The sequence below is a fragment of the Myxocyprinus asiaticus genome, chromosome 21 (assembly GCF_019703515.2).
Source record: "Myxocyprinus asiaticus isolate MX2 ecotype Aquarium Trade chromosome 21, UBuf_Myxa_2, whole genome shotgun sequence".
NCBI lineage: Eukaryota > Metazoa > Chordata > Actinopteri > Cypriniformes > Catostomidae > Myxocyprinus > Myxocyprinus asiaticus.
The window spans coordinates 28,064,263-28,088,172 of record NC_059364.1 but is presented as its reverse complement, the minus strand read 5'-3'; the positions used below and the strand labels follow the sequence as shown (position 1 = coordinate 28,088,172).

The window sequence follows — 23,910 nt, the reverse complement described above, 5'->3', positions numbered from 1 at the left end:
AACACCTTCAAACCTCCTGACAAATATTTCTGTCCAAATAAGCAAACATTAGCATTTGCAATTTACTTGGTAAGTTTCTGTGTGTTGAGTCCAGATGTGCCAAATGTTTCACTGTGTAGGTTTATTTCTAAATGTCAGTAAAGCTTAAACTTCAACTGAACCTGTCAAAACTCCTTACTCATGCCTTTGCTAAAAACTTGTTCTGCCCAAAATCTGCAGCATCCCCTGGTGCCATGGTGTAAATATTTGTCATGTGTTAATTAAAAGGAAAGGAGCGATTCTCTCTTAATCCGCTTCTTTGCTGATAGCAGTGTGAGCTTTAGTGTTTAAGCAGCTTTTGTCCTTTGAAGATTAACACAGTTTTCTAAAGGCCTCACCTTTGATGTGAAAAAGATTCATATTTTCAGTTTGTCAGTTGCCACTATTTTTTCTCTTTGCTGTCACTCACTCAGACAGCCACACTCACTTGCTGTTGCTGAGCTAAATTTACAGGAGATCTTAAAGATCTTTGATCCTTTTGCAAAAGACCCTTTTATACAGGGAAGTTGTTCATTTGAATGGAAAATCTAAGGGGTTTGGGTATGTCAAATGTAGTTTGTTTCGCCTTGAATTGATCATTAAACTGTACTTTGGCCTTTTGGCTTTTTGTTAAATAAGAGAGAGAGAGAGAGAGAGAGAGAGAGAGAGAGAGAAATGTGCTTTTATAAAACCGTTGGTGTCTTGTATACAAGATCGGCTTATCTGTTATCAAAACACCAAGGTGTTCTGGATGAATGTCCAGCTAGAAGCCAGTTATGTGGCAAAATTAAGTTTAAATTGAGTTCAAACTAAGGTTTATGAAGATGAACGCTTCCCTTTTGTTTTTCAAAAATGTCACTGAATTTACCACATCTGCTAATGTGTCAGCCTCTTTATCGTTTGTCTTTGGAGATCTTTCTGTTCTTTACACTAATCTTCATAATCTCAGAATTTATGAGCAAGGGGTGATAATAGCACATTGCACCTGTGGTAAAAAGATACTCAAAATACATTTCAATAAGCTTTATGTTAGATCTGTTTCTCATTCACCTTTGGACACCCAGCAAGTGAAACTGGTGCATACATGGTTATACTTAAGCAATATCACATAAGAGTGCTGTGATTTGGTCGTAGGTAATTATATCCATGCTGATATTCAGTACTACAGCATGATTGTCAGTGTGATCAGGGCCTAAAATATGGTGCGGGTTTGCGGGTATTGGTCACAATTGTTATAATTCCCGCAAGTTCCACATTCATAACGCGGGGAATTCCTGCACACTTTTATTCACTTTAACAATTAGCTTAAAATTAGTAAGCCAATCCATTCATATATACAAATAAAATGATCTTGTCTTTGTATTAAACAGTAATTTCAGAATCTGCGCAAGTAATTTAGCTCTATTGCCTCCCTCTTTCTCGTGCAGCTTTCAGCAGCTCATTGAAAACTTGTTGAGTTTAGCGTGAGCTCGCACAGTGTGAAAGTGTTTTGTTGCATATTTTCTGAACTTACAAATGTATAAACCTTTATAAACCTGTAAATTCGACATGCAAAGGATGTAATACAGTGTCTCTATAAGCAAGTGATAATCAACAAAACTGTCTATATTGCAAAAGTGCCACGTCTGCGGATTATGGTTTTGCCACATAATTTCAAATCATGGTGCACCTTAACAATACAGCACCTTTGACAAGATAGGCAGAAATAGCAAAAATGCATAGAGGAAGGATTAAGGGTAGAGTTAGGGTTAGGGTTAGGGGTTAGAGTTAGGTTTTGGGGTAAGGGTTGGGTTAGGGTTAGGGGTAAAGTTAACAGTGTAACTACAAATGTAATTAAATGCAAGTACTTTAAATGTAATTACAATGCAACATCATGTATTTACATAATAAGTACATTGTATCAAATGGTTAAGTACATAGTAGTTAAGGCCACCTAATAAAAGTGGGTCCAAGTATTTATTAAAGGTATCTGCCAAGAACAACAATATAAATGTGATTCAGCACATGAACACATGATTAGTACTACTAGTTTTTTTACCCCAAAGTGTTTAAATCCTCCCCATGTGTGCCATGTGAGGAAAATGTCCCATTTTCAGAAATGTATTTCAGGCCCCGGTGACATTGCTATAAACAAGTTAACATTGAGAAACATACATTTTAGACACAATGTGGCCAGTTATTTTGTCTATTTTTGCTCCTCTGATGAAAATTGTTCAAACAAAGCCAAAGCATGATTAGCAGATGCACCAACTCACAGCCTGTCTGAAACTCTGCAAAAAGTGATACGAACAGTATAGTATTTCAGTGCTGTTATAGTAAATATCAGCACTTTTAGAACACCACTTGTCCAGTCAGATTAGTGGGCTGGAAATGTTGTTTAAACTGTTAATACACATGAACAAAGCCGTATTCTTTTTTGCAGAAGCTAACTCCCTGGGTGGGTCTCAGGAAGATAAATGTTTCATACTGGGGGTGGGAAGACATGTCTTCCTTTACTGCCAGCACGGTGCAGTGGTTACCAGGGGAGCCAAGCGACTCTGGGTTTTGTGCATACCTGGAAAGAGCTGAGGTAACTGGACTCAAAGCCAAACCCTGCACTGCCAACACTGAGGGGCTGATCTGTGAAAAGCCAGCTGGTGAGTAAAGCTTGGTTTATGCACATGTTTATTTTTTTCGCAAATTTCTTTAAGCAAAGAACCTCCCATAATCCAGTTTCACTACTAGCTAGCTGATAGAGTGCTGTACCATGTGTATTTAAATAAGTCTTAGTCATTCTTTTTGGTGCAAAAAAGCCTCTTTTCTATGTAAATTTGTCTTATTATAGATTGTGCCCTATTTATGAAGGTGGTGCTATTAGGGTTGCGCTTTTACTGCACATTGAAAGCAGGTGGTAAATAGGGATGGGCATGAGTACTCAGGTACTTGGGCGTGGCAGCAATGATCGATCACGAAAACGATGATTGATGGTGATCATGCATGATGTGACTTTTCACTTAATTCGAAATTCAGTGACAAGTACCTGACAACTAAACACAAACGTGTCAAACTGGGAGCTTATTTTCCATTTTGAGATTGATTATGTTGTGATTTTGAGGGGTACGTTGATTGTCAGAGACGTCTCATAGCAACCAAACTAATATACGACGCTGCAATACTATTGTTATGATAATCAAAAGAGAGTGTAATTAACTGTGTTTTGAACACCTGTCTCTGCAAAACGTTTACTAAACACGTTTTATTATAATTTAATTTAAGAACTTTGACTCGTTAATGTTATATTATTTAATAAAAGTGAATGTTTTTCACTGATTGTATACCTCCCTGTCCTGGGTGCTGACATGTTTGCGCAAAGTAACACACACCTGCATCTCAACGAAATGGGAATTGATGATTTCCGCACAAGTTTCCAAGTTAGAATTCCGTTGCACTTTCCCCAGTTGAAAGGTGGAAATTCAGACTCTCCGAGTTGAATGGAATGCTTCATGAATCATCACAGCAACAACAATACAGAGCATCGCGGATTTCCCCACAGGAGCGAACACTTAGGGAGACACACACACAAACACCAGGTGTGTGGCAGTGGATTCAACACGCTGAAGCTGCGCATATACAGCAGCCGAGTGTTTCAAACAGCTAGACAGAGCACAGCTAAATGGAACAGAATGCAGCATCTTCAAAACTGAACTTCAACTTAACACACATATTAAAAAAATCGATGGTTAGGGGTCTCCTGTTAAGTCAATCGTGATTTGAAAATAGACGGTTCAGACAGTCACAAAAAAACTGGTGCACGCTTACTAAGATTACTACGGTAACCTGAAGGAAGAACAGACAGACGCGCGTTGTGCCCATTTTTTCATTGAGTTGGGCAGCGAATCTTCACATAATGACAAAATATGATGCATTATATTTTGATTATGCAATCTTTTGTACATTTTGTAACAGATTATTTTATAACAATAATAATAATGAAGAGACAATACACTAGAACAAGACGCAATGCAGCCGCTAAAGACGTTTGTCAGACATGTTATTATTTATACAGTTATATACATGTCATTGCCCCTCGAGTACTCGACGAGACAAAAGGAATTTTGATGAGTAATTAGTCAAAATGACTAAAATGCCCATCCCTAGTGGTAAACAAAATGTTGTTTTAAAGTGAAGTTTGTGAATATTTCTGAGCAATCATGGCAACAGTAATTCATCAAAAGACAGTCTAATGATGGAAAGTGTGTTATAACCAGGAGTCGAACACACTTTCAGCAATTTTTGCAATTTATTTTTAGTGAATTCCCCCAAACAATTACAATAATTATTTTTTGACAAGCATTCTAGACGAATAGCCTTGTTTTACTTTTTAAGTCTATGGTTTTGTAAAGACAAGAAGAGCTGTTGAGTGCTACCTCTTATCGTCTATTGCATTGGCAGCAGTATCTTTATTAGATCCATTCGAAACACCCTGGAATAGAGACTCGGATGGAAGCACAAATTAGGCATTAAAATAAAGTTGACCACTCCCCCCTACGGACATAAGCAAAGAGCATAAAGAATGAATGTCAAATCCTTCACCCCTCTTCACTATGCTTATTCTGCATATTTCATGTTTGATTTACATTATTCAGCTCATTGTGCTCATTTTAATTGTTTGAAACAAACAAATTTTTGGGGGCAACATGCACAAAGACATTGTTAATATCATTGTAATTCTAATAAACTGTTGTTTGGAGCATTATCATCAACCATTGTTGAAGATGCACAATTAGTATTATAGCTATAGAGTTAATGTAAATTATATTATCAAGAAAACTTTTTTGGTTTTGCTTTTGACCTTAACATTCTGAATTTCTGAGTCTTAGCATTCAAAATTCAGTATTTTTATAGTTTGACTATCGCTGCCCCTTATCTCAAATTATTTAATTTGCTTAAAGGTCCTTGAAATACTGACTATTGTGTTTTCTTACCACAGTGAGCCCAAACCTTAGTGTACGCCCATGTAAGATGCCCTGCGCTCTGCGAAACACCTGTGCCAACTGCACCAGTCAGGCCATGGAGTGCATGTGGTGTAGCAGCACCAAACGCTGTGTGGATTCTAATGCTTACGTCATCTCCTTCCCCTATGGCCAGTGCCTGGAGTGGCAAACTGGAGACTGTGGCTGTGAGTAAACACTCTCTCACATATGAACATACTAGCAGTCCTAAAGCTGAAGTACACAACATGGCCAAAAGTTTGTGTACACCCCCAGTCTACACCAGTCATTATGGACGGAGTGGGAAGAAAAATCGGCCCTTGATTTTAAATAAAAACCGGGCCAAAAGTTGTTGAGTGGGGGGGATGGTTGGGTGGGTGGTAGTTGCCCAGAATGTTGGGTGTGGTAGGTGCGTTTTGCGGCCCTTTCGGCCCCGTATTGCGGCTGGCCCACTGGGAAAAGTCCCGGTTCTCCCTATGGCCAGTCTGCCCCTGTCAGTCAATTACAGCTGCATAAAATCAAGCATTCCGTCATGCAATCTCCTTAGACAAAAATTTTCATTAGAATTCTGTTCCAGCATGACATTGCCCCTGTACACAAAGAAAGGCCAAAAAAGAAATGTAACTGATTGTAGTGTAGAAGAACTTGATTGGCCTGCACAAAGCCCAGCTCTGAACCTCACTGGACATCTTTGGGATGAATTGGATTGCTGACTGCAAGCCAAACACCATCACTCAACATCAATGCATGACCTCTCTGATGCTCTTGTGTTTGAATGGGAACAAATACCTACAAACATTTTCCTACATCTAGGGGAAAGCCTTCCCAAAAAAGTGGAAGATGTTTTAGCAGTAACATCTTTTTGCCCATTGATATGAAATTAAATATTCAACAAGCACATATGGGTGTAGTGTTCAGGTGTCCACATACTTTTGGCCTTGTAGTGTATGAGTACACACCATACAGACAACACACACACACACTGCTTCTAACTCACTCTCTGCCCTCTCATTTTTCCCCTTCTGTTTTTCCCTTATGCTGTGATTAAAGCCTAAGGGAGATTGAGTTCTGTGAGAGCAGAAGCTGTGAGCCCTTAGTCTGCTGCAATGGCAGATATCAAACTCACTATATACTCCTGTCACACTGACCTGCCACCACTAGAAAATCCATAAACTACTGACGTCTATCTATCCTCATGCATGAGAGAGAGACCCTGCACATTGGGGAAAATAGTCAATATGATGTCTGGTCAGCCAACTTACCATTCCACAGCTCCTTTAGTTCTTTATACTGCAAGTAGATTTGCAAGAAATACACAAGAGCAATATCATCATTCTGGTCCAAAATTATGCCAGAAATCTCACAGATGACTGATGGCAATCATCTCTGAAAAGACTTAGGAGTAGCTGACGCTGACATATCTTGTATAGTCATCAGCAAGTTTGTGGAAGCATGGAATCAGTCTTTCCCTCTCTATTAAGAGGCGCTGAAGTTGGCATTTTAATGCAGTGTCAATGAGTAGTATTGCCTGCAACAGGGACAAGCATGAAAAATAGATTTGCCGTCCAACCGAGAGGCATGATGCTTAATAACCAACATATTTCTCGAGAAAAGTAATACTACTACAAAAACCTGAAAGGCTAAATTGACTGTCTACATTGTTTCGAGAATTTGAGAAGTGTTTCATGCCTTTGAGACGCTGAGACCAAGATCTCCCTCACCTATCGCTAGGGGTGGGCGATGTACCGGTAGACATGATAAACCGGTAGAATTTTGCCAACCGGTATACATTTTGGATTATCGTCTCTATCGCGGTTACGCAAAATTGCCACACGAGAAATGTGTACAGCACATAACACATACGCACTCTGTTGGATAAATGGAGGAAGGCAGAGGGACTGCTTGTTCCTCAAATTCATTTGAATGAGAAGATGAGAGGAGATTATGAAGGAAAAAGTGTGTTCTCCGTGGTGTGGAATTGGGATTGGCTTTAGAAAACACGATAACGAGCAGAAAACAGTGATTTGCAAGGTTTGTACATTGTGTATGTCAATATATCCATGTGCGCACATATATCAGTGGTCAGGGCTTCACGTGAGACTGATAGAAGTAATGAAACGAAGTTTTTCACTAACAGCTGCACGTGTCATTAGATAAAAGCTTGTCTAGAACGCGAGAAAAAATTACACTGAATCCACTTCTGCAGCATGACATTTCACTTGAGCCACATCAAAGCAAATTCAATGACATTCATCCCGCGCTCCAAACATGCCTCCCATCCAAACACGTGCAGCTGTATTTTGTGCGAGTGTTGCATACACAGTCTGAAACACGCAAGTGCGCGCAAGTTTTGAAGTCATCCCAGTCCCTTCATTTGTGCTCATGTGACAGAAAAAGTGCAGATCACACCCGTTACTCATTCTGGTTTCTCTCGATATCAAGTGGGTTTTTAAAATACACATCAAAACCTGTCATGATCTTGCTACTTTAGTTTATTCTTGTTGTGGCGGGATCATGATAGTCTCCTCCGCCCAGTGGTTATGTTTGTACATGTGCTTGTGTTTTCTCTCTCCTCTTGTCTACCACAGGTGCCGCTTAGGTTCGCGCTGCTCATTAATAAATTAGCGGCACCTGTCTCATATCTCCTTTTTCCCTTTTTAAACCCCTCTCGTTTTCAGTCTTGTGTGAGATTGTTTTTGTTTTAGTCTTAGTCAATCGGTTCCTGTTCAGTCTTGTCTTGAGTCGGTTTATGTTTTTGCTTTCTGTTTGTTCTCCCCTGTGAGAGTTTTTGTTTATATTCTTTATTTTTTAAATAAAGCCCATTTCACTTGCCTCCTACATTTGGGTCCTTCCTCAAAAACCGTGACAGAACAATCTCGCCATTTTTGGACCCAGCGGAGGCAACATGGGCATTTTTTCGAACCCAGCTGCAGCCCAAGAGAGGTCAGTCTCCCAAGACACCGCCTGGTTTCTCAGTTTCTGCTCTCAGTGCGGTCACCCCATTGGTATTTATGCCTAGGAGCTTTCTGATGCAGCCTGCAGGTGGTGTATTAGTGAGACCGTCCTCAAATTCCTCTTTTTGTTGGGCTTGGATATGTCCATCTGTCCAGAGGAGCTGGGGAAGATATTTAGCAGGCCCTATTGGGATTTGGTGGACCACTTCTGCCGGCTCACAGAAGTTGAGCTTCTGCTGCAGAGGAGGAATGCCAAATCCCAAGACCCCTCTCAGCCGGTGCCCTGTCATCTGTCTGGCCCTTCCTGGGCTTCACTCTGCTGAGAAAGGAGGAAGCGGGCTGCTGTCCACCAGGAGGTGGAGGAGCCCGCTGCTGACTGCCAGGAGGCAGCGGCCATTTCCACAGCAGTGCTTCTGACCTTCTGGAAGAGGAAGAGGAGGAGAAGGGTCCCTGCTTCCAAGTCGCTGCCAGCACTCATGGCCACGGAGGCTTTTTCCCAGTCGCTGCCATTGCTCCTGACCATGGAGGCTGTCGATGAACCTGTCTTGTTTCCTGTGTCGACAATGAGCCTGTCCAGTTCCCCATGGTCATCGAATCTGTCCAATTCCCTGAGGCTGTTGACAAACCTGTCCAGTTCCATGAGGCTGTTGACGAGCCTGTCCAGTTTCCTGATGCTTTCGACGAGCCAGTCCAGTTCCCCGTGGCCATCGACAAGTCTGTCCAATTCTCTGAGGCTGTCGAAGAGCCTGTGCAGTTCCCTGAGGCTGTCAATGAGGCTGTCCAGTTCCCTGTGACTATCGACGATCCTGTCCAGCCCCCAGTGACCTTCGACAAGCCTTTTGCTCAGTCCAGTAGCCAGCACCCATTAGACTGTGAGAGTTGTGGCCATTGACGAGCCTGTCCAGTTTTCCGTGGCCGTCGTTGAGCCTATTCAGTCCCCTGTGACCATGTACTATCTTGTCCAGTCCCCAGCGGTCTTTGACCAGCCTTTTGCTCAGTCCAGTGGCCAGCACCCATTAGACTGTGAGAGTTTTTGTTTATATTCTATATTTTTTTAAATAAAGCCCATTTCACTTGCCTCTGTTTGGGTTCTTCCTCAAAAACTGTGACAAAAACCAATCTAAAATTATGTTCGAATGATGATTGATATCAGGAAACAAACTAGCCATATTTTCTGTCAGATATTTTATATTTTCATATAGAGATTACTAAAAACACAAAGAGACAATATTTAAGTGTTTTATTTATGGATATTTTTTATTTATATGTTATTTTACTTTTTGCATTGCTTTGAGAAGATGTTGTTTATTGAGGAAAGTTATAACAATAATCATAATAATCACAATAACAACAACAACATGAACAATAATATTAAAAAGAAAAAGAAGAAAATTGGTGCAAATCATCATACTGAAATGTGGCATTTATTTTTATTTTTTTTACTTTGACTATGTTTGTCAAGTTAAAAATAAAGAGAAAATTATATAAGATGAAGAAGTTTTCATTTATAAAGTATTTATTTCAATGACTGTATTACTCAAAATTACACATTGCAACATGGCTAAATATATAATAAAATGTAACTGATTTTTCAGAAAAATGTAACTATATCGAGATATATATTGTTATCGTGAAATAAAATGACTCATATCGTGATATAGGATTTTGGTCATATTGCCCACCCCTACCTATCGCCATCATAGAGTTTCACAGATTTTACTGTTCACTCTCCGTGGAAATGCTGGTCATTGATTTTATCTGTCCTGCAGAGACTAAAGACCTCCAGTGCATTGTTAACTTGGATGTTGATGGCTGTGTTTCATAGAGTCGATCTGTCAAACAATAAACATCATTAAGGTCAGCTCTGTGATGGTTTAAATTTCTGGAGGATTCTCTATGGATTCAGATCGGCTCACGGGCAAAGCAAATGTTTTGCAGGATGATTCTTTGGTTTGAAATGCCCAATAGATATACATGTTGTGATGGAGGAAATTATTTTTTGAGAAAGTGCAGTTTTCATGTTTAAACAAAACTCTGGACAGAGATAAAGAAACAGCCTGACAGCTGAGATGATATACACCTAATCAAAATGGAAATGAGTGTCTTTACTGGCTCAATATGCACGGCACAAACAGCCATTTGAATCCAGAAGTTTAGATAAAAGAAAAAAACCTTTCTGTACAATGTGGCGGCATCTTACATGTCAGGCATGTTCATTGTGTTGGGCTGTTATTGCACATAATGGATTTGAAGTTATTGTTGAGTAGTTTCTAGTAAACAGATTGTTTAGAGGGTGTCCCCATTGTTTTCAAAAAAGTTTTTTGTAAAGTTTTTATCGTTCTGTATTTAAATACAAATCTGTATTGTGAGCTTATTTTTTTGACCAAACTTCTCTCCTCAGAACTTTATTGCATAATCCAGTTTCGTAGTCTTACCAACAGTTTTATTCCTGTTGCTGTTGATAAGAGTTTCTGTTTAAATGGCCTTAAATACCTAAAATGAAAATGTTTTTCTCTGGCATTTGTTGGAGTGATATTCAGGGGGCTAAGCAGACTTGATTTTATTTATTTATTTATTTTGCCAATTGATATATTCATCAAGGAGATCAGTGGTTTAAAAAGAATGTACACTTATATACATTGTCATTCTGAGCCCAGCTCATTCAAATTAACTTAATCAAAGGATAAGGGTTCCTATGGCGATGGAAAACTTGAAAATATCAGGAAATTTAAAATAGTTATTTGTCCTCAGGTTGGGAAAAGTCTTGGACATTTTTTGGAAACTTCCTTTGATTTAAAAAGATTTTAGTTAACCTAAATCCAAAAAAAAAATAAATAAATAAAAAAAAATAATGAAGCAATGGACATTTCAATAGTCGATATAATTTTTGTAATTATGCTCTGCTCTAAAATATTTAATTGGCTATAAAATGCTCTTCGTGTGCGATCTCTATAAAAAAAAAAAAAAATTTTAAATCCTTATCTAGATTTTTTGTTTTAGGGTGGTTGTGGTTACTGCCCTGACTTACTCTCTCAGAAGGTCACATATTGGCCTGTGATTAGAACACAGACCAGGAAGAGTTTTGCTTTTCCACTTCACACTTGCTAAACCTGACTGCAGTCTATGTGACAGGTGTACCTGTCCCTAGGTGGACCTGTCTATGGGGCAGATGTTGTAATTTTACTCATAAAGATTGCCCACGTTCCCTTGGGGTAATAAATGCCAAGAACAAATTACATTTATAAATGTCGTAATACATTTGCATAAAAGTTTCTTTTGAAAGAATGGGACAACAGAGTTCACACTGATATTTTAGTGATAATATATGGTGCTGATAATGGCCTTGCATATACACTCACTGAGCATTTTATTAGGAAAACCTGTACACCTACTTATTCATGTGATTATTTTATCAGCCAATTGTGTGGCAGACTAGTATCAGACTGGTGAAAAAACACACCGGAATAATTAATTCTCAAAGCCAGAAACTTCACAAAATGTTAATCTTTTAGAACATCTGTGTAAAATCTGCACCAGTGCCACTAGCAACTTCTAAATGGCTATTTGAATTCATAATGCCCATTAGATGACATTTTGTGAAACACTGTACTGAATCTGTGTAAAGAACCAACTGTGGGGTTAGTAAATGTAGAAAAGTGAAGAAACAAAATCTTGAAAAATGTTGTATAGATTTACGTATGTAATAGTGCGTAGGTGTTCTGAGCTAAAGATAATCCTTCCGTCTTTTTGCTAAAACACAAAAAGGGAAAGAAGAGCAAGAGAAAGAGAGAAAGGGGGAGATAAGAACTGTTTTTTTGTAATTATGAAACACCTATGTGATTGTGCTGAATGCTCAGCACCTTAAAATGAATCATTGCACTAGGTGTGAATAATGCAGCAGGGGAGAGGTGCTTCTGGGTAGAGTTCACCTAACACATCCGTGCGTTATGGAAATCTAGATCTGGAATGCAAAAGAACATGCAAATACCTGGAACTTTCCCAGAATGTTTCAGAATAAAAAACAAACAAAAAAAAAAAACAATTTTGCCGTCAGGTGGTGTATTATTTATAATGATGATGTATTCATATTAATATGTTTATCATTAGTGTTTATGCTGATAATACTCACTAAGACATTTGAAGACATTTTGACTACTATTAAATAATATTGAGAAAATGGTCAGAGCCATGGTTTAGCAGTGAGTGCATGTGCTCCAGAAATATTGACCCTTGGTGCGCAGGGTATTTTTCCATGGTACACAGAAGAAAATGGGAAATTTTTGAAGACACTTTATGATGCTTGTTTCCATACAAGGACTGTGCACAGTTACCACAGCTCCAAAAAGGACAAAAAAGGGGAGAAAAACTCCCCACCAACATGACATATTCCAAGATTTCTGAACACATACCTTAGCTTTGTGTGAGGAGCAGAACAAAAGTTAAATGATTTCACTAATAAAGATGAGGGAGCCTTTACTGATAGCCCCTCAAAGCTTTGAAAACTCATTCACTATGCGTAGGTCAATGAGTTGCACCAGACTTTTGATGGCAGCACACCATTGGTTCACGCTAGGGATGTTACTATATACTCATCTCACAGTTCAGTTTGATTTATGATACTGAATTCATGATTTGATAGTCTCAATACTTTAAACAAAACCTGAGTCAAGCAAAAATAAGATTTAAGTTTTTTTTTTATTATTATTTCTAAGACATATGCAAATCATTTCCTTTACTTGTAAAACTTAACAAAAAATTATTTTCATTAAAGTGCAAAATTATGTACTCACCCACTTGTCTAAAATCCTGTGCTGACCAGCTGGCCCCAATCTTTACAACAGATCTTCAACAGATCACTGGAGCACTGTGAAGTTCCCAGCTGCTTCAAACATTCCACCATCATCCCTGTCCCAAAGAAACCTAATATAGCAGGACTTAATGACTACAGACCTGTTGCTCTGACATCTGTGGTCATGAAGTCATTTGAGAGACTGGTATTGGCCCACCTGAAGGAGCCTTTCTGGATCCCCTTCAATTTGCTTATCGAGCAAACATGTCTGTGGATGATGCAGTCAACATGGGATTGCATCATATCCTGCAACATCTGGACAGACCAGAGACATATGCGAGGATACTTTTTGTGGACATCAGTTCAGCTTTCAACACCATCATCCCAGCTATTCTCCGGACTAAATTAACCCTGTTTCACCTCTATCTGTCAGTGGATCACTAGCTTTCTGACGGACAGTCAGCAGCTAGTGAGACTGGGGAAATTCTCTTCCAGCACTGGTGCCCCCAGTGATGTGTGCTCTCTCCACTACTCTGTCAAGCTCCTGAAGTTTGCAGATGACACTACTGTCATCGGCCTCATCCAAGATGATGATGAGTCTGCATACAGAAGGGAGGTTGAACAGCTGGCTGTCTGATGCAGTCAAAACAACCTGGAGCTGAACACACTCAAAAAAGTGGAGATGATTGTGGACTTAGGAGGAACACCCCAACACTGACCCTGCTCACCATTCTGAACATCACTGTGGCAGCAGTGCAGTCATTCAGGTTCCTGGGCTCTACCATCTCACAGGACCTGAAGTGGGAGACCCACATTGACTTCACTGTGAAAAAAGCCCAGCAGAGGTTGTACTTCCTTCGCCAGTTGAGGAAGTTTAACCTGCCACAGCCTCTGCTGACACAGTTCTACTCAGCAGTCATTGAGTCTGTCCTCTGCACTTCAGTAACTGTCTGGTTTGGTTCAGCTAACAAATCGGACATCAGAAGACTACAAAGGACAGTTTGGACTACAAAGGACAGTTTGGACTACTGAGCAGATTATTGGTTGCCCCCTGCCCTCCCTTCAAGAACTATACACTTCCAGAGTGAGGAAAAGGGCTGGAAAAATCACTCTGGACCCCACTCACCCAGCCCACTACCTTTTGAACTGTTGCCTTCTGGCCGGCGCTACAGAGTCCTGAGCACCAGAACCGTCTGGCACAAGAACAGTTTTTTCCCTCAGGCTAATCACATGAACAGTTAAAGCTGCCCCATTGAGCAATAATTATGTGCAACACACAGCTTAGTCTATTTATATTTATCCAACATATCCTACCTCTCTCTCTCTCTCTCTCTCTCTCTCTATATATATATATTGTCTTATTGTGTATTTCTATATGTACTTATATTTTCTATTCAATTTTATTCTTTTGTCTTTTATTTTTATGTTTATTAAATTGTTCTATTATCTCTGTCTTGTTGTATTGTTTGCGCACTGGAAGCTTTGTCACCAAGACAAATTCCTTGTATGTGTAAGCATACTTAGCAATAAAGCTCATTCTGATTCTTATTCTAATGAAGAGGAAAAGACAACCATTCTAAAACACTTTGAAACCTAAAGACTCTTACTTTGAGATAACAGTATGCTGCACAATTGATTGCGTTAAAAGAAAAATTGTGATATTGTGTTACACAATTACTAAATCACAATTTCTAAATCAAGATTTAAAGTGTAGTAAAGCATAGTGATACATTTTTATCATATCGTAGTTCTAATCACAAAGAATGTCAAAATGATCTTTTCCCAATTGTTAGCTATAAATGCAATAAACATTAATCATGTCACAGATCAAATCAGTAGTCAGCAATCTACCTGTATCCTTGTGGTAAACAAGCAGTGCAGGTTTGTGATTCTCCCATTGATATCTACTGTATATAATTTAAAATGTTATAGTTATTTAAAGTAATGATGCATGAGGCATTGTTGGTCTAAATTGAGAGACATGGAAAAAGCTCTACATGTTATATCGCAATCCATTTTTCATGTCCACAATGCATAACATCAATTTTTTTCATTGCAAAGTTTCACGGCAGGAGATTTTGTACAATTTTAATTCTTGTCATAATACAATACAATATACTAGGTTGAATATGGAATTGAAAATGGATTTGAGAAGATTTTCACATAGTGTGCCACTTCAAAAATAGTTGTACATTTCCTCATAGAACTGTCTTGCTCTCCTTCCCTTATTTTCTCTTCTTAGATATTCAGTGACTGCGCTTGCATCCTTCAGTATGCCTTTCCTGCCCTGTTTTAATGACACGATCCACCTCTCTTAGAATCTGCCCTTGTAATTAACCCTGAGACACTTTTTGACCCGTGCACTGTCTAAGGACCCATTAGATGAGGTCTGGTCATGGGGCTCATTGATGGACTCCTCTTCTGTCCCTCTTGCTTGAATACATTTTTCACTCACACACACACAAACCTCTAAAGAGGGAGGGAGGTCATTATTACTGAGGGGAACAGGCAACTTTCTTAAAAAAAGTGGTATAATGCCATCCAAAGTCGTAAACCCCCACTAGAATCAAGAATGTAAGTCATATGATTCTTTTCTGTGTGCTTCAAAAGTCCAGCGCTCTGAATGTCAGGCACATTGTATAAATAGACTAATGTCTAAATGTAATAGTACAAAAATCAATATATTTTGAAATTAAAAGGTCAACCAAAAACACAGTTGCTGCTGCTTGAGAAGTACATTCTAGACCTTGAAACAAAATTGATGTAGAAAGACTCTGAATGTGCAGAAAATGCAATGAGTCACACAATGAGAAAATAAGGGACAATGCTCTCTGTAGATTTGAAAACTTCTGGGATGTTCTAATGCTGTGGTCTTTGCAGGGTTCCCATGGGTCTGTAAGTCTTAAAATGTCTTAAATTAACTTTTCAAAATTAAAGCCATAAAAGTCTTAAATATCTTAAATGGTATCAAAAAAGCTATAATTATCATTTGAAGAGGTCTTAAATTTGGGGACGGAAACTAGTATGATTATTAAACTGCAAAAAGCTGCAATTTAATTAAATAAATACATATATACTGTGTGTGATTCTCAGAAGTGATGATGCAGCCCTGTTGCACGTCTCTAAGCATGCAGGGGCTCATGATACAGTGTTTACAATTGTTAAATGACAATGTTAACTTTATTGTGTTTATATTGTATGTTGTATATGACTATAAGAGCGCATATTTGATTTCCCTTATCTGTTTGTGTGAGCCCCTGGAAGCACAGACCTTTCAAACTAAGAGTCCCCTGTTTATTTCAGGCCTGTTTATAGTTAAAGTTCTGCTTTATGCACCAAATCACCAAATCTCTCCCAATTTTTTTATTATATTTTATTTCATTTTGGGATTTTATTTGTATTTTGGTTGCACAATAAACTGCACATGAAAATCTTGTAGCATCTATGTATGTTCTGCCCAATCACAGTAAGGAAAGACTAGAACATTTTTTAAACATTCAATACATTGATTTTAAAAACTATTGGCTAATTTGTCTACCTCTAATGTGTTGTATTGTTTTAATATGAAACATACACTCACTTAGCATTTTAATATTTACAACAGAGAATGGCCAGGCTGTTTCGAGCTGACAGAAAGATTACGGTAACTCAGAGAACCACTCTGTACAATTGTAGTGAGCAGAATAGCATCTCAGAATGCACAATGCATCGAACCTTGAGGTGGATGGGCTAAAACATCAGAAGACCACGTCTGGCACTTTATTAGGACCATAGTATTCCTAATAAAGTGCTCAGTGATTGTATGATTAAATCAATTCTTCAGTGAACATTTAGTGAAAAACTGTAAGAAGACAATTCTTGAGTATTTTAAACTTGCAAATACTCTGTTTTGCTGATATGCATTGTTACCAGTTCTAAAAGCCTTGTTGAATGTGTGCCCCAACCTGTTTAAGTAAAATAATCTGTGATACATGATTTATTTTGAGATTGTGTTGGTTTGTTCTGGTATGGATGTGCAATATTAATTTTATTTCTTCAGTTCTCAAATAGGTCTTAAAAAGTCTTACATAAATTTTTTTTTTTTTTTTTTTTTAAACTGGGCTGCAGTCCTGCTTTGGTTTTGGTCTTTGTGAAAGTCTCACATATAGATCATATAGACCTTTTGCATTTTCTGACTTAAAAAAAAAAAGAAATGTCTGCATAGCTATAAAAACATCACTTAAATGTGACATACAGCATTTCATCCACAATTCAATGGTAAGCATGAAAAGCTGGTTGTTTGCAAGGCAGATGACAGACCCTTTATAAACAGGTGTTTGAATTTATGTCTGCCTGTACATAACAGCCTGTTGCCAGAGCTGTTGTATTTAGACATTGTACAGTCTTTTCTCAAGAGGTAACTTTTATAATCACTGATGACTCAAAATTGCTAATTCATCTGAATCTTCTCTCTCCAGCTCAGAACTGTTCAGGTCATCGTACATGTGCTCAGTGTCTGGAGCAGCCTGACTGTGGTTGGTGTGGAGACCCTACGGACACGGGCCAGGGCCAGTGTATGGAAGGATCATCCCGTGGACCAATGAGGAGCTTGAGTAGGCAGAGCCGAGAGAAGGTATTGGACACCAGTCTCTGTTCTAGAGAAAGAGGCTATGACTGGGCCTACATAACCTGTCCAGGTAAGCATATCACATTTTTGGCATGCACCTGTCATAGTTACACTTGCTGTGTAAATTTTGCTGTGTGAGAACAGCAGTTTAATCACATGTATGCACACTTTCTCACACTATGTTTCAGCATGTCAGTGTAACGGGCAAAGTATGTGTGTTAACGGCAGCATATGTGAGCAGTGCAAGAATCTCACAACTGGGCCGCAATGCCAGACGTGTCTACCTGGATACTATGGAGACCCCACTAATGGAGGGAAATGCCAAGGTGTGAGATGCTTTTTATATTACAATATGCTTTGTTTGCTACAAATGTTGATGTACAGTTGAAGTCAGAAGTTTACATACACTTAGGCTGAAGTCATTAAAACTAATTTTTTAATTTCACAGATTTAATATTAGCAAACTATAGTTTTGACAAGTCATTTAGGACATCTACTTTGTGCATGACACGAGTAATTTTTCCAACAATTGTTTACAGACAGATGGTTTCACTTTTAATTGACTATATCACAATTCCAGTGGGTCAAAAGTTTACATACACTAAGTTAACTGTGCCTTTAAACAGTTTGGAAAATTCCAGAAAATGATGTCAAGCCTTTAGATAATTAGCATATCTGATAGGAGGTGTACTGAATTGGAGGTGTACCTGTGGATGTATTTTAAGGCCTACCTTCAAACTCAGTGCCTCTTTGCTTGACATAATGGGAAAATCAAAAGGAATCAGCCAAGACCTCAGAAAAAAAATTTGTGGACCTCCATAAGTCTGGTTCATCCTTGGGAGAAATTTCCAAACACCTGAAGGAAACACATTCATCTGTACAAACAAATGTATGCAAGTATAAACACCACGGGACCACGCAGCCATCATACCGCTAAGGAAGGAGACACATTTTGTCTCCTAGAGAGACGTAATTTGGTGCGAAAAGTGCAAATCAATCCCAGAACAGCAGCAAAGGACCTTGTGAAGATGCTGGAGGAAACAGGTAGACAAGTATCTATATCCACAGTAAAACGAGTCCTATATCGACATAACCTGAAAGGCTGCTCAGCAAGGAGAAGCCACTGCTCCAAAACCACCATAAAAAAAGCTAGACTACAGTTTGCAAGTGCACATGTGGACAAAGATCTTACTTTTTGGAGAAATGTCCTCTGGTCTAATGAAACAAAAATTGAACTGTTTGGCCACAATGACCATTTTTATGTTTGGAGGAAAAATGGCGAGGCTTGCAAGCTGAAGAACACCATCTCAACAGTGAAGCATGGGGGTGGCAGCATCATGTTGTGGGGATCCTTTGCTGCAGGAGGGACTGGTGCACTTCACAAAATAGATCATCATGAGGAAGGAAAATTATGTGGATATATTGAAGCAACATCTCAAGACATCTGCCAGGAAGTTAAAGCTCAGTCAATGACCCCAAGCATACCTCCAAAATTGTGGCAAAATGGCTTAAGGAAAACAAAGTCAAGGTATTGGAGTGGCCATTACAAAGCCCTGACCTCAATCCGATAGAACATTTGTGGGCAGAACTGAAAAAGCATGTGCGAGCAAGGAGGCCTACAAACCTGACTCAGTTACACCAGTTCTGTCTGGAGGAATGGGCCAAAATTCCAGCAACTTATTGTGAGAAGCTTGTGGAAGGCTACCCAAAACATTTGACCCAAGTTAAACAATTTAAAGGCAATGCTTCCAAGTACTTACAAAGTGTATGTAAACTTCTGACCCACTGGGAATGTGATGAAAGAAATAAAAGCTGAAATAAATAATTCTCTCTACTATTATTCTGACATTTCACATTCTTAAAATAAAGTAGTGATCCTAACTGACCTAAGACAGGGAATGTTTTCTATGATTAAATGTCAAGAATTGTGAAAAACTGAGTTTAAATGTATTTGGCTAAGGTGTATGTAAACTTCTGACTTCAACTGTATGGTATGAGTAGGAATGTGTGTTTATGTGCTTGATTTTGTATTTATGTGTCTGTATTCGAAAATCAAAGAGCATGACTCCTAAAGTGATATTCACCCAAAAATGAAAATGCTGCAATTTTCTCACCCTCAAGTCATTCTAAACCCGTATTATTATTATTATTATTATTATTATTAAATGTCTATTGAACACAAAATGAGATGTGGGCTCTCAAGCTCCAAAAAAAAAAAAAATGTATATATATATATATATATATATATATATATATATATATATATATATATATATATATAGACATAGTATGACCATAAAAGTAGTCCATGCAACATGTGTGCCATTTTACAAGTCCTCCAAAGCCATATTATAGCTTTATGTGAGAAAGACGAAAATGTAAGTCATTTGTAAATTAAAATATTTTCTTCCTTCTGTTCAAATCTGACACTTTCCTGAGACGTTCGAGAACTTACACCTGTTTCAAATTGGATGCCAAAGCAGCTCATATGCGAACCTACAGCATAACTACAGAAGCAGACTTGCTATGGTTTGTCACATTGAAGCTTTATCGCTACAAAATATCCACAGCTCTATACTGAAATGAAAGTAATTTCTATGTAAATACTTTGAGTATTTCCTTTATTAATGACCATACAATATCAAATGGTTATTAGGAGTGGGCAATTTATAAGTAATACAAACTTGATTGCAATGAAATCTTATGAACATAATGTTGTTGTAACCTGTCTTGTAGAATTATTTTATGTAGTGAGTGCCAACACAATAAGCTCTGCTCTTTTTACAAGCATCATGATTCAGTGTAATGGGGAGGGGGATGACGATTAGCCTTTGAATGTTGTTTTGCACAACATAGGATGGTGATAAGTCTGTTTGGCTTGACAACTTGGCTTTATAATATAGTCATAAATAAGTAATTACTGTACAACCATTGAATAATGATATCTCTTTGTTCAAACACCAGCCAAAACTTTTAATTGTTGAGTACTTTCTTCATAATAATAATCACACACTTCCAAACAATTATAACTTACCATCTGCACCAACAGCTGAGGCAACTGCATCCCAAGCATTATCTTTTGTTAATTATAAAATGTTTCCTTTGTCCTTATAAAAAGTATGTTGAGGGTCGTAGAGCACTGTGTTTCTCCACAATATGTCTTGTGTCATCCATCGCTATAGACACGCAAATACAAGAATGATGTAAGTTCAGAATTTACAGACCATTGGGCTGTTGTGTGAAGTTGGTTTACTATACTACCAGCACACTCGGCTATGTTTGTGTATTGCTGTTAAGCTATAGACCTGGGGGGTATTCCAGAAAGCAGGTTAAGCGACTTACCCAGGTAAGTTTACACAGAGTAAGCGGATAACCTCAACTTTCTGTTCCAAAAGCTGTGGTAACTTTCAGGCTAAGTTAGTAGGCATCGCAGCATACTCTCTGAACATAACCTGCGTCGGAGTAGGTTATGTTACAGAGTTAGTTATTTCAGGTAGATTTGAGAAAGTTTCAGAGGTTGTCAGCGCATGCTTGCCCTTTTGATGACACAGTGGGTGTGGAAACTCAGATTATGCACACGATTATACTTTTAAAGCATTATTATGGTAAACTGCAATCTTTATTATACCTCACAAATCTTCTTTACTCTGGCATTTCCAGTCTCTCACACCACATATTTGCTTTCAAAAGTGAACAAATTGTGTACATTTTGCTTTTTCTTTTAATGGGAAGTTTTTAATACTGTAACATTTTCAGTGAAGAACACATTGGAAAGGCCTCCACACTCTTCACTGTAAAGAGAGGGATTTATGTATTTATATTTAGCTCTTCTAATAATAATTTGATTTCATTCTATTAATATTATGAACAAATCTATAAATATCATAGAATACAATATTATAGCACCCACATTCTTTTCACAGTTCCTTCAGTCAAAGAATATTCATGTTATTTATATAATTACATTCCATATTATCAATGTACAGGTAATATCTGTCAATTTCAAAGCTTAAGCAATTAATCACTCATTATTATTCTTCATTAAATAGATAATATGTGATCATCTCATGGACCACAGATATAGCATAGAGGTTAGAGATTTTATTTCTTATCACTTTAATTAATGTACTGTACATATAAATGCACACATTTCCAGACTTCTTCAATGTATACTCTCTTTATTATCTGAAAATATAAATGAGACATGTTATCATTTAGAGTAACCTACAATGCCCTCCTTTAGCTTGTGGTTAAGTGATTTAATGAAAATATATCTTTCTGATGCTCAGCCTCCTCTAATCCATTTGGAGCTGTATATGGTCCTTCTTGAAATTACATTTTGAATCTGCCTTTCAGTATGGATCTTTTGCAGCTTTCTTTACAGCTTGGAAGAGATGAGAGTTATTTTCCTTAATGATGAGATCATGAACATCTATATTGTATAATCAGACACATGATCTTCAATTAAAACAACATAATTTCATTCAGTTAAATGCTAGAGCCTCCTCTACATGCGAATGCACAGCCATTGACTTTTAGGGGACAAGACAGCAAACAAGTTTTATTGCAACACCAAATAAGAAAAGGACATAATGGACACATAACACTGTGGGCCTTCTATCTTTCTCCACCTCTGTTACAGCAGATCTTCATCTTATAATGCAATCATGTGTGGCCTACTGATAAGCATTACGTTAAATCTATGGACAATTATGACAACTATTGGAGATCCTAGAACTGAAAGAGGTTCCGTTAATACAATGGCACCATCAGCAACTGTGGGAAATTATATGATGCTAATTCAAAGTAAAATTTAATAAACCCCAATGTTAAACTGGGTACATCAAATAGTATTAAAACTAAAAGTACGTTGAGTTTACATGACATACAGTAAAATAAAACTAGCATGCACATTACATGCCAAATACCAGTAAAAGTAACCCAAAAATAAAAATATAGTAAACCTATAGCTAAATAGCTATAAAACCTATATTATTATTATAATATTAAGAGAACATGAATGTTAATACCTATTATGAAGTTCAGCGCAAACAAATAACATAATGGTAGACATATTAAACATTAATGTAGGCAAGAGAGGTGTAATATTAATGTTGAATTAAGCTTTTACAAGTACGGTAAAACTTTATAGTTTTATTAATGTAAAAATTCACACATTAATTCAGTATACTTTCCTTAAAGCAAACACTCACTCTAAACTGATGCAGCCCAATTCTGCTGAGAATGCCTTTGAGTTCATTGTGATCACGAACAAACTCTTGAGTTTCAAATTCCCATTTGAGTGAGTTAACCCAGAACTCTTATTCTGGAACCAATAACCACGAGTAAGCAATGCTTGGGTTAATCAACTGAGAGTTCAGGGTTTATGTCACGGTAAGTTAATCTTGCTTTCTGGAATACCCCTGGTCTATGTTTAAAAGTATTTAATACGCAGTTTTAATTTTGTTTGTTTAAGCCTGTAACTTGTAGTATACAGTAGTTTTAAATGGTAAAAACATACTTCTACTTAAGCTATATAATTAATTTCATTTTGTAACGTTGTGCTGGCTGCTGCCAATGACAAAGGCGATGACGATGGAGTGAAAAACCCAAGTGCAGTTTATTTACAAATGTGATAACCAATAACCTTAACTACAAATGTGAAACAAAAATTAACTTGACCATAAACATAACATGGCTTGACTTGGCAAGGAGCAAAACACATCCACATACATTCAAATACTTGACAATCGACAATGGCAAACACGAGGGCTTAAATACAAGACATGGGAGAACATAAACCAATGAACAAACAGAACTCTAATAAGATAATTAAACAATAAACCAATGAAAAGACAAGACTAATAACAAAGTAATCAAACAATGAACCAATGAAAACATGACACATGAACATGGAGGGAAAACATGAAATCACATGACAAGGGAACAGGAACCAAGCTTTTCAAAATAAGACATGAATCAACAAAATACACATGACATATCCCCCCCACTAAGGGGTGGCTCCCGACGCCCCAACACAAACAAAACACGTAAAACTTGACATAAACTCAAAGTTCTGTAGGGAGCTGTGGGGGGGAGGGGTATCTTGAGGCGTGGGGCGTGCAACCAGGGCAAAGTCCATGGGGGGTGGAGCCATGAGAGGCTCGAGGAGCGGAGCCATGGAAGGCGGAGCTGTGAGAGGCTCGAGGGGCAGAGCCATGGAACTTGGTGCCCGGAGAGTAGCTGAATACTCGAAGGGCCAGGGTGGAGCCGATGGCAGGGAGGACCAAGGCGGTGCTGGAGGCTCGGAGGAGCAAGGCAGAGTTGGGGGATCGGAAGACTGAGGTGGAGCCGGTGGGACTGAGGACCAAGGTGGAGCCGTAGGGAAGGAGGTCCCCAGTGGATCTGACAGAACGGAGGGACGAAGCGCATCCAGAGGATCGGAGATCCAAAACGGAGCCAGGTGACCGTCAGACCAAGGAGGAACCGGAGTGACGAGGGACCCCGGCAGAGCCGACAGGCTGAAGGACCGCAGTGGAGCCGAGGGAACGCAGAGCTGAGGCAATGTCGAGG

At 38.4% G+C, this 23,910-nt stretch overlaps 1 protein-coding gene across 3 annotated transcripts in view; it reads left to right on the top strand.

Moving 5' to 3' along the window:
- Nucleotides 1-23,910, top strand: part of atrnl1a (attractin-like 1a) — a 398,015-nt gene that overhangs the window by 104,248 nt on the left and 269,857 nt on the right. For all 3 annotated transcript variants that reach the window (XR_007892410.1, XM_051648603.1, XM_051648604.1), the window contains exons 17-20: nucleotides 2,441-2,654; nucleotides 4,988-5,176; nucleotides 17,189-17,407; nucleotides 17,526-17,663. Coding sequence is in view for 2 of the 3 variants with exons in the window: in XM_051648603.1 (XP_051504563.1) it covers nucleotides 2,441-2,654; nucleotides 4,988-5,176; nucleotides 17,189-17,407; nucleotides 17,526-17,663 (760 nt within the window). In the remaining variant the exon portion in view is untranslated. The remainder of the gene's footprint in view (nucleotides 1-2,440; nucleotides 2,655-4,987; nucleotides 5,177-17,188; nucleotides 17,408-17,525; nucleotides 17,664-23,910) is intronic.